The sequence below is a fragment of the Macrobrachium rosenbergii genome, chromosome 54 (assembly GCF_040412425.1).
Source record: "Macrobrachium rosenbergii isolate ZJJX-2024 chromosome 54, ASM4041242v1, whole genome shotgun sequence".
Lineage (NCBI taxonomy): Eukaryota > Metazoa > Arthropoda > Malacostraca > Decapoda > Palaemonidae > Macrobrachium > Macrobrachium rosenbergii.
Window position 1 is genome coordinate 17,882,603 of NC_089794.1, and position 12,500 is coordinate 17,895,102.

General features: G+C 33.0%; 1 protein-coding gene across 3 annotated transcripts in view; it reads right to left on the minus strand.

The window, feature by feature from the left end:
• Positions 1 to 12,500, minus strand: part of LOC136834801 (ras-related protein Rab-28-like) — a 48,510-nt gene that overhangs the window by 33,084 nt on the left and 2,926 nt on the right. For 2 of the 3 annotated variants that reach the window (XM_067097518.1, XM_067097519.1), the window contains exons 2-6: positions 11,631 to 11,810; positions 11,368 to 11,484; positions 10,627 to 10,797; positions 10,232 to 10,333; positions 8,996 to 9,507 (exon numbers count right to left, since the gene is read on the minus strand). In XM_067097518.1, the coding sequence (XP_066953619.1) occupies positions 9,349 to 9,507; positions 10,232 to 10,333; positions 10,627 to 10,797; positions 11,368 to 11,484; positions 11,631 to 11,756 (675 nt within the window). In that variant the 5' untranslated portion in view covers positions 11,757 to 11,810 and the 3' untranslated portion in view covers positions 8,996 to 9,348. Of the gene's footprint in view, positions 1 to 8,995; positions 9,508 to 10,231; positions 10,334 to 10,626; positions 10,798 to 11,367; positions 11,485 to 11,630; positions 11,811 to 12,500 lie in introns of those variants that run through there. The other variant, XM_067097520.1, reaches the window with a different exon arrangement.

A 12,500-nucleotide genomic window follows, 5' to 3' on the forward strand; every position in this document is an offset into this window, starting at 1 on the left:
TTATTTCTCTTTTAATTACTTTTTACTGTCATTATTAATAAGTTACCAAGATTTTTCTTAACCTAAAGACAAATATTTATATTTAATTTTCTTTTGGTAAATGTTCATATCTTTCCTTGACATGAATTCATCTCTTATTTCATATGCTTATTCTTTCACTATTCTGTAATGATAAGAATTAATATTTAACAATGGCGGTTCTTTTCAACAATTATTATCTGTTATTGTCAGTCGATCCTCATGGTTTTTTCTGTTGTGACACTAATTCATCGTTGATAATTATCTCTCTGTGTTTTCTCTCTTTATCTGATTGTTTTGACACTCATTCATCATTAACCATGTGGTTTGTGTTATTATCAAAGGCGTTATTTGATAGTTAATTAACCTTCTTTTTTTCTCTGTATTTATTTATAGTTAAACTTTGTCCATCTTTTGCTCCTCAAGAGCACAATATTTGATCGTTATTAACTATAAATAACGATGAATTCCCTCTCAATGATATCGACAGTTAAATACCTTAACCTTTCACCCCTGAATGACCTGGCTTTAAATATGGCTGACCCCTCCCCCTTTTCTTGACTTTGTTTTATAGAGATAATGATCTTTTATTTTTCCAGCCTTAATAAAAAAATATTTGAAAGGAAAATATCGTTTTATTTCACATTCCAGTGACATTATTTGATAGGTAACTATGGTGACTATCCTCATTATTTCTTATCTGAAGTCTGTTAATTATGTTATTTGATAATTAACTATCCTGCTCTTGAGTCCTTTAATAGAAAACTTTAATGGTTGTACTTTGAGGTTTAATTTTTAATATCAATGATTTATTATCAAATGAAATTGTAGTTTTTCCATTTTTTGCGTTTTTGTGAATTACACTGATAATATTGGCGGTTATTGATCCTGGGGTGGGGCACCTGGGCACGTGCCCCCCCCCCCGAAATAGAAAATAATGACAAAATAATAATACTGAAGATTTAGATAACATAACTGTGAAATATAGAAATGGGAAAAAATACGAAATCTATTATAGAAATTATATATATATATATATATATATATATATATATATATATATATGTATGTGTGTGTGTGTGTGTGTGTGTGTGTGTGCGTGCGTGAGTGGTTGTGTGTATGTATAATATGAAAATTAGTGGCCGCCCCCATGAAATTTTTCTGGATCCACTAGTACTAATATACCATTCTCCTTCCATTTCAGTATATTGTTATTTATTTGTTAATTTATTAATTTTTTCTTTTTTAATGAGTGAATGGAATCCCTTCTTCCTGTATTTCCCTTTACCTCCTCTTACTCCTTCCTAATGAACACCTTAATATTCTTTGGAAGCTTGAATTTCAAGTCAATCTCAATAATAATAATAATAATAATCTGAGTAATAAAAATCCACAACTATATAGTAAATATATTACTATGTAAAAAGAACCAAAGACTTTCGAACATATTACTATGTAAATATACTACATAGTAATATATTTACTGTATATAATTGTGGATTTTTATTACTCAGATTGTTTTTCACGAAATTGTGAATCTATTAATAATAATAATAATAATAATAATAATAATAATAATAATAATAATAATAATAATAATAATAATAATAACGGATTGTATGTCGCTTAAAGTATAATTTTTTAAAAGAATTGCTTTCTTCGTCTGCTAATTGATTAGGCTTTTGAATCGTCACTTGAATCTAAATCTTTTTTACATATTATTCTTATCAATATTATCATTAACATTTTCAAGGAATATTCAATAAAAACAAAAAAAAACTTGTGAACCAATTAGTAACGAAAGCAGATGAAACAGACGCACATATATATATATATATATATATATATATATATATATATATATATATATATATATATATATATGTGTGTGTGTGTGTGTGTACTGAAACTTACCAAAAGAAATAAGAAAAAAACAAAAATGCAAAAAGTAACAAAATAACACAAAACTATCTTCTTCACAAACACAGTTGTTAAGTTTATACCCTTCATCCCAAGCCTTGGAAATTTCTCACTTCCCCTGTGTTCCTTATTTTCATGACGAAATAACTGCTTCCTACGTACTCAGATCCCTTATCTCTGAGCCTTGGAATTCGCTTCTTACCCCTGTTTTCCCTTATATAAATTCACTACTTTTAAGAACTGGATTCATCACATGCCTTGGGGATGGAACCCATTCATTTCGTCCAAGCTGCGGTATTCACTTACTACCCATGGTTTCCTTCACCTTTCACTGCTCACTGAACTAACTGATTAATAAATAAATATATATATATATATATATATATATATATATATATATATATATATATATATATATATATATATATATATATATATATGCAAATTACTCTTCCGGTTCTTGTCCTATTCCCGTCTCCGTCGTTTTGAGACACTACAGTCAACTGACGATCAGGTACATAAGACCGTCAGAGGCACAATAGTGTTTAATGGATTATGCCAAGATGTGTTCTTCCTTGTTGAGGATTTGAACCCACGACCTCTAGATTGTGACTTAAGTGTCTTTAGACCACATTGTAATTATATATATATACACAAACGCACACACACACACACACACACACACACACACACACACACATATATATATATATATATATATATATATATATATATATATATATATATATATATATATATATATATATATATATATATATATATATGTGTGTGTGTGTGTGTGTGTGTGTGCAATTATACATAATATATTGTATATATATATATATATATATATATATATATATATATATATATATATATAATGTTTAGAATATGTATACATATACATATATATGTATATATATATGTGTGTGTGTACGGTATATTTATGTATATATATATTATAATATACACATATATAAGTATATATACATATTCATAAATATATATATACATACATATAATTACATACACATACATAAATATATATACATATACATACATACATACATAAATCATCACTGCACTTATATTTCAACCGACCAAATGAACCACATCAGCCACAAATAATTAACCAATTAATAACTATATGCAACAAAACACACACCAGCAGATCGCCCCTCACTACTTAATAACCACTAATTAGTGAATTACCACTACTGACTCTTTCTCTCACTCCTGAGTATAAGTACTCCACGTCCTCACTCCTTACTTAGAACTGAGTCCTTCGGTCTCATCGGCTCCTGTGGTGCCCCCATTGCATGCCCTCCTATACCCTGGGTCTCTCTCTCTCTCTCTCTCTCTCTCTCTCTCTCTCTCTCTCTGTTTAATCTTTCTTGGGCTCTCTTTCCTGTTAATATGATTAAACACTCCTCTACATTTCTGCAAATATTCTAATAATCTCTCTTTTCTCCCTCTCTCTCTCTCTCTCTCTCTCTCTCTCTTTAATCTTTCTTGGGTTCTCTTTCCTGTTAACATGGTTAAACACTCCTCTACATTTCTGCAAATATTCTAATAATCTCTCTCTCTCTCTCTCTCTCTCTTTAATCTTTCTCGGATTCTCTGTCCTGTTGATATGGTTAAATACTCCTCTACATTTCTGCAAATATTCTGATAATCTCTCTCTTTCTCTCCTTCTCTGACTAACTTACAAAGTCAACGTATACATTTTCACTTTTCTTCAAATTCTCTCTCTCTCTCTCTCTCTCTCTCTCTCTCTCTCTTTAATCTTTCTTGGATTCTCTGTCCTGTTGTTATGGTAAACACTGATACATTTCTGCAAATATTCTGATCATCTTTCTTCTCTCTCTCTCTCTCTCCCTCTCTCTCTCTGTTTAATCTTTCTTGTGTTCTCTTTCCTGTTAATATGGTTAAACACTCCTCTACATTTCTGCAAATATTCTGATAATCTCTCTCTCTCTCTCTCTCTCCTTCTCTGACTATCTTACAAAGCCAACGTATACATTTTCACTTTTCTTCAAATTCTCTCTTTCTCCATCTCTCTCTCTCTTTAATCTTTATTGGGTTCTCTGTCCTGTTAGTAAGGATACACACTCCTCTATATTTCTATCAGTGTCCTAATTCTCTCTCTCTCTTTCTCTCTGACCCTCAAAAAAGTTAATTTTTTCAGCTTTTCTTTCCTCCACATTCTCTCTCTCTCTCTCTCTCTCTCTCTCTCTCTCTCTCTCTCTCTCTCTCTCTCTCTCTCTTTATCAGTCAGTATATCTATCTAGCTATCTATCTAACTAACTAGTAGCTATTTTGAATTGCATGTAAAGCAGATTATCTCTCTCATATATATATATATATATATATATATATATATATATATATATATATATATATATATATATATATATATATATATATATATATATGTATATATATATATAAATATATATATATATATATATATATATATATATATATATAAATATATATATAAATATATATATATATATATATATATATATATATATATATATATATATATATATATATATATATATATATTCATGAAACTACAAATGTCGCTTAATATCGAAATTCACGCTACCTCGGTATATCTCCGTTGGAGAATTGTCGCCGAAGGGAATTTATATAAGTGATAAATGAATTGGAATCGTGGGGACACGAACCCGCGACGAAAGCCTATTCAGCGACTCCAGTTGACGTAAACCATTGAGCCATCAAGATGGCTCAATGGTTTACGTCAACTGGAGTCGCTGAATAGGCTTTCGTCGCGGGTTCGTGTCCCCACGATTCCAATTCATTTATCACTTATATAAATTCCCCTTCGGCGACAATTCTCCAACGGAGATATACCGAGGTAGCGTGAATTTCGATATTAAGCGACATTTGTAGCTTCATGATTGTATAAAAATCACGGTGTGATAAAAATTTCATATATATATATATAATGTCTTTCACATATAGTAAAACAGAATCTGTCTTACTCATTGCACTACACTTCCTCCTCTCTCTCTCCCTCCTTCTTTATCTACTTCTCTCTCTCTCTCTTTCTCACTCTCTGTCTATTCATCTATTTTTCCCCTCCCTCAGTCCACTAACCAGCGCCCAAACCTTACCCCCCACCCCACCCTCACGCCCACACCCACCCCCACCGCCCAGACGCCCCCTCGTCATCTCAGTAGGGGACACACGTTGTGCTAAACACGGATTAAACAATTGGTCGAAGTTAACAGCTCTTCCGCCATATTCTCACACTTTTAGTTATACTCGTTTAAGTTTTTTTTTTTATTTTGTATCTCTTTCGTTATCTATTCGCTTGCTTAGGCAGAAAAGGTTTATACTGAACTTTTTTTATTATGGTTTTTTTTTATGGTTATACAGTATGTCCTGATAATCTCTAATATGTTAGTTAACATATGCTAATCATGCTTATTTTTCGTCTGCAGTTGCTACATATATGTATATATATATATATATATATATATATATATATATATATATATATATGTATATATATATATATATATATATATATATATATATATATATATATATATTTGATTATCTATTTATTCAAAAACATCAGCACACACACAAATGAGAGAAAGAAAATACACCAACAAACAAGAGAACAAATTTATTACGAAATAATTACCAAGAAAGAGAAAAGAACGATAAAAATTAAAACCCCAGAGAGAGAGAGAGAGAGAGAGAGAGAGAGAGAGAGAGAGAGAGAGAGAGAGACCAAGGAATGCAGAGCAAACGTCTGAACAGAAAGAACTATGAGGATACGAACCACCACAGGTCTCCCGCAGGGTCTATTTCTGAGACCCTTCTGTCTATGTCTGCCTCACTGCCTCTCTTTCTCTCTCTCTCTATCTCTCTTTTCCTGCCTCTTTGTGTATATGCATGTTCATCGTTTCTGAATCTTTGTATGAAGATGTGAATATACGCATTTATATTTTTTTCCTATATGCTATATGAAGATTTTATTGCCAAGCTCCCTATGTATCTATGTACGTAATCTATCTGTGCATGTACGTATGTATATTCGTATACATATATTTATATTTATATACACTAGAGTATTTTATACCAAAGTCTTGTATCTATGTATACTGTCCACATTTCCTTGCAAGATAAGTTATTCTCCCTCATTTATATATACATACATATATATATATATATATATATATATATATATATATATATATATATATATATATATGTATGTATGTATGTATGTATGTATGTATGTATGTATGTATGTATATGTAGCCTACGTATGTATGTATTATTCAGCTACTGATCCGCAATATTTGTATGTTAACACAATTCAAGAACTAAAGTTTATAAAACAGATGATCAACGTTAGTAATATTAACAAATAAGCGCTAACTTTAATGCCTTTATGTGTTTCCGAATTTTATCGTGTCTTATTTTGCTTGAATATAGATCGTTTCTTATGTAAGATATTTGTAACGCCTTAAAGGCAAACATTCTCTTTTGTAAGGGTCACTGGCTTCGGCTCTAAGCATAAGAAGACTTTATTTTGTAAAAGAAATATTTAAAAGCAAAACATTTAGTATTTGGCTTTGTAAATTAAAACAAGAATTTGACCGATGACATAAAATATTTCTTTCGTAAAGAAGAGTATTTTAGACAATAAAACCTAATATTCTCTTTTGACAGAAAATATTTCGTTAACCAAACATATATATATATATATATATATATATATATATATATATATATATATATATATATATATATATATATATATATATATATATATATATATATATATATAATATACAAATGTGCATATTATAAATGTATATAGATATATATTCTCTTTTGACAGAAAATATTTCCCTAACTAAACATGTATATATATATATATATATATATATATATATATATATATATATATACAATATACATGTACTGTATGTATATTATATATGTATATATATATTCCCTTTTCTTGTGTAATATTCATATTACCAAAGGAACGAAAATATTTACATTTCAGTCACTTAACCCGTAAATATATCCTTTGTAAATGTGAATATTTCATCAGCCGCCAAAAATATAGGAATATTTTCTTTTTCTTTTACTGGGGTATGTTTTAAGAAAACACTGAAACAATACTTGGAATGTTTTTAATGAAAGCACACATTAGATATATATATATATATATATATATATATATATATATATATATATATATATATATATATATATATATATATATATATATATTTATCCTTTTACAGTTCACCAGTCAGGTATCGTTGATAACAGGAAATATTTGAATTTGATAATAACGTGAAAATAAAGAATCTCTGGAAGGAAAGAATCCCATAAAAAAAACGGAATTCTAGAAATAAAAACAGTTTTGTACAGAGAATCAAGAAAAGGACATAAATATGTAAATAAGTGGGAATATAGAAACTTAACTGATTCTCTGAGAATCAAAGACTATTCTACGCAAGAAGAATCATTAAGGAAAATTCCCAGTGATTAAGATTCATTCCAGGGTTATGAATCATTTTGGTGCAAAGATTCTTTTAACCCTCGAAGAATCGCCTTAAAAAGAATCCCTTACAAAGAAAATGATTCCAAAAAATTAAAATAAAAGCGAAAGGGCCTTCAAAATAAAAGCTTTCTTGAAATGAAAGATCTACTTGACAACGGAAGAATCAACGAGAGCAGAGATTCTAGTCCTGGGAAAAGACTCCTTTAGGAACACAGATATCCTTGGAAACGAAGAATCTCTTAAGTATTAAGAAAAATGGTATCACTCGAAAATAAAATTCAAAATAAACCTCAAAGAACTGAGAATCACTTAAGGAAAGAAACGGAATCGGTGGAGAATCTACTTATCGATTGTTTGTGATTTAAGAACTTAGAATCTTTCAGGAAGAAAGAATCACTCATAATTAAACCTTCAAGAACTAAAATCATCAAGAAACTGAAGAGCTGTTGAAGTTTAAGACTCCCGATATTGTAATAATGATAAAGATAATAATAATAATAATCATCATCATCATAAAAGTCCATTCAAGATTGAAAATTTTAATAATAAAATAATCGTAATATTCCATTATTAGAATTGATAATAAGAGAGGGTAATAATAATAATGAAATAATATTAAACTTACAATGAAAATTGTTGATAATAATAATAATAATAATAATAATAATAATAATAATAATAATAATAATAATAATAATAATAATAATGAAAAGAAGAAATTGACAATATACAAGAAGGTTATTAATAAGGAACAACAACAATAATCGGAAAGCAAAAAATCAATAAGAAAGCTGTCATTGTATATTCTTAGTAAATAATTCTAACAATAAGCTGACTTGAAAGCTTTATTCCCACTAAAGAACAAAATGCTGAAATCATTTTATGGTACGGAGATTGAATCACTTCTAAGATCAACAGTCAACTCGATACAGATAACAGTACTATACATGACATGGAACATAGAGGTCTCGTCAGCCACACATACGAACACTCACTCTAATGTGTGTGCGTGCGTACTTGTAAGTCTAACGTTTTAAGAGGAGTTGAGCGTAAGATAAAATAATCGATTGTGCAGTCCTGGTCTTGTTTGCTAAGTATAGGATATCTCTCTGTCTCCCAGTCTCTCTCACCCTCTTTGTCTCTGCGTTCTATCTCTACTATCTCATATACATTTGCTCCTTGCCTAAGCTATTTACACTTCCGTGGTCCACGCCAAGCACAGCGTCATAATTACCAGTGAAGAATCGTTGCGTCTACTTTTATTTACAGTTCCTTACTTCTCCATTACCAAGCCTGCCTAGTATCAGCTTGTATGGCAACACTGCAACTGGCAAGCCTTGCATGTAATCAGGTTATGAGGCACATTTTATTATAAGCAATGGCATAAACATTCTCTTACCACAACTGCGGTTGGACTGACGGACATATCCAGTCAGTGGTTGGGGAATCACTCATAAAGCCGCTGTCACTTTCTTGTTTATCACATTTTTTTTATTTTACTCTGCTCGTAATGTCAATAGTACTACCAGTCTGAATCTTTCTCTGAATTTCCCTCATTATACTAATTTTTTTTAGATATTCTCATCAGAAGTTAGATAACTTTCATTGTGCAAACAGATATGTTTGGCACATACATTTTAACCGCTAAATTCACAGTCCCCACTATTTGTTTGACATATTACAGTATGGAGGAACCTGGATTCACTTGTTACAGGCGTTAGAACCTGTAGACATTATCCTACGTTAGAAGCCTAAATTCTATAAGCTACTAAGGCAATGCTTTGTCTGGTGGCGAGGAACCCAGTGATGCCTTTCAGCACCACCGTCGAGGATCTCCGCTACATGAGACTACACACCGACGAGGGCATGGAGCTGCTGGGCGGTGGGACCTTCGGCAGCGCCGCCTCGTGGAAGGTTTCGATCTCCGCCGTGACAACAGGTTGCTGTTGCTCCTGCTCGGCCTTGGTCAGGCGGATGCCCAGCAGTTCAGCGACGACCTTCGACAAAAGACCAGTCACAGATAACCGGAGTTGGTGAAAGATTTCGACAATTAGAGTCCCTTAGCATTTGCTAACAAAGAACCTCACCAAATCAAACATTACAGTCTGGAGGGTACTATGTTTAGCCAACTAGGCCTATTGTATAGTTTTACACGTGCAACGTAAGCTCATTAGGAAAGCGTTTGTTTAGTGGAATGAATTTAATCGTAATAGTGATTATATGGCAAGAATTACTTATTTACTGCATGAAAAACACGAAAGCTTCGTTGAGAAACAAAGTGGTGCTACTTTGGCTTATTACCTACGCGTCACCTACACCGAGGTGCTAGTACTAAACATGGCGGAAGCTCCTTGGGATGCCGTGTTTAGTGCTAGCCTCTCGGGGATCAAAGTATGATATACACCCATTTCTATACCGTGTGGTCGACAAATTATATTAACAAACGATATCTTCGCGCGGTCGTCTACTTTACATTTACCAATACGGTGTTTAGTGCTAGCGCCTCGGAGTAGGTGACGAGCAGATAACAAGCCAAAGTTGCACCGCTTTGTCTCTCTTTTATGTTTCGTTGAAGTGCCATCACTGTGGATTACGAGGTCAGTGAAAATGGTCTCATCTCAAAATATGGAGATCGGATATTTTCAAAAATGTGACCTTGTGGTCTTGTCAGACTACTTCAAAATAACAATAAAAAAGAAATGAGTGTAAATTTAGGCCTACCTTTTGAAAGGAGAGTGCCACACCTTCGCCAGTCTTGGCCGAGAGGACATATGAGGCCATGCCGTTCTCATTTGCAAATCTGTGGTGCTTCTCACTTTTCACCTGCGAAAAATAGCCAAAATTTACTTTCTTGGCGGACAAAATGATCCGGCGTTTAGTTACATTACTATTCAAAAATTCGACAGAATTACATAACTCGCAGGAAGAGTTAACTGGAATACGTATAAAGTTTATATATGCAATGAACATATGAGAGACGTCATTCACGTTTGTTAGCAAATCTAAAAGGGAAGAGTAGGCCTATGCCTTGGAGGAGTTGAAAAGTTTTCCTACTGTATTTTTGAATTATTATTAATAAAATGAAAAAAAAATAGTTCGGATATATTTTATCTTACCTGCCTGGCATGTTCGAGATCAGCCTTATTGGCAATAAGAGCGAGAAGAGGAGGCCTCTCCTGCGAACGCCCCACTCGGCGGACGGTGGACAGCCAGTCCTGCAAGCAGTCTAGCGAGTGGCTGCTCGTGACGTCATACACGAGCAAGATGGCATGTGCGCCGTAAAGATACTGAAAAAAATATTTACGTTATCGAAACGAAAAGCTTAGATTTTTTATGACGGTTGTGTTAATGTGATAAAAAAAGTCTCAGTTGTGTTTTTAGCATAAGCAGTGCAAAGTATGGAGATATGTGACGGTGAATTGGGGCGAAGTATGGGGGAAGGACGCTGCAAGATGCCGGAAAGTGCTATTGTGTAACTTCGCTTTTAGTGGCCCTAGGATATATCAGAGCCAGTTGCCTGACCAAAAGGAGACAGGATGACTGTAGTAGGTTAGTGAAAGAACGAAAAACACAACGGGAAAAAGTAAAAATTGAAAACGTCAATGTCGTTGGCCATTACTAAGTAAAGGCTATTGCGAATTTTTCATAAACTTAGGCCTACTAAAACTTTCAGAATACCAGTGTAATTGCAAATCTTTGTTAGCAAATCTGTTCCACGGAAGTTAATACGCAATTGTGTAAAGTCAAATTCACTTCAAATTAATCTAGAATAAGCCTAACCCATTCTCAATTAACCTAACCAATTAAAAGGCTTTAAACACACACAACTTCTGTATATAAGCTGAACTTCAACAAACCTTGTCAGTCATTTTGCCGGTAAGTGCCGATCCAGCCACATCCCAGATCTGCACGCTGACATTCCTCTCGTTACCGAGGATTAACCGTTTCAAGTAAAACTCGACTCCCATAGAAGCCTGGCAGAAGAGGAAAAGGGCAAAGGTAAACTAAACACTCGGGAGAGACTATTGTTCATCTTAGAGAAGCTTTACTGCGCTAGGCCTATGTTTCAGCTTCAGTGTGGAAATAATGGTTGAGTTCACAAATTTCGGGCTCATCTCACCTGATATGACTTGTTCATGGTATCCTGGGTATATCTCAGGGCAATGGAGGTCTTGCCAACTTGAGGGGCGCCCACGAGGACAATCTTCACCTGTCTCTCGACCGCCTCGTCCTCAGAATCCGACATGTTGAAGAATACACAAGGTGCTCAATGTCCCATCAAGGTTCTATTGTTAGCTTCCTGTGGGTGAATAATAATAATAATAATAATAATAATAATAATAATAATAATAATAATAGTGAGATTTTTATATTTTGCAAAAGATGAAATAAAGTCAAAGAAAAGCCGTGTCTACCGACACTGTATAACAAGTGACGGTCGCTTTCCGGCTATGTTTTCGAGTGCTGAGGTGAGTGAGAATATTCCATTATTTCTAGTAAAATTGATGATTCCTAACTGTATTTTTTGTAGATTTTTCACATTTTACTGGATTTCAAGTCTGTTTTCAGCAACCTCACACCCCTCAACCCCCTCAAACCCTCTCCTAGCTTCATAATAGATCGTGTGCGGGGTCGAGTGACCGTTAGGCTGCCCCTCCCACCCATTAGACGACCAGCCCCCCACTCGCCACCCGAAAGACAAAAGATAAGGTCTCCATATTTCACAGTTTTTTATCACCGTTTCTTCCCTATGATAAATTCCGTCTGTCTACACACACACACACACACACACACACACACACACACACACATATATATATATATATATATATATATATATATATATATATATATATATATATATATATATCACATTACATACAGGTGAAGAATAAGAGACTGGGTGTAGGTCCTGACCGGTTTCGACTTTATTTCCAAGCCATTGACGAAGGACTGATGCATAGTATTAGAAGTCACAAATATATACACT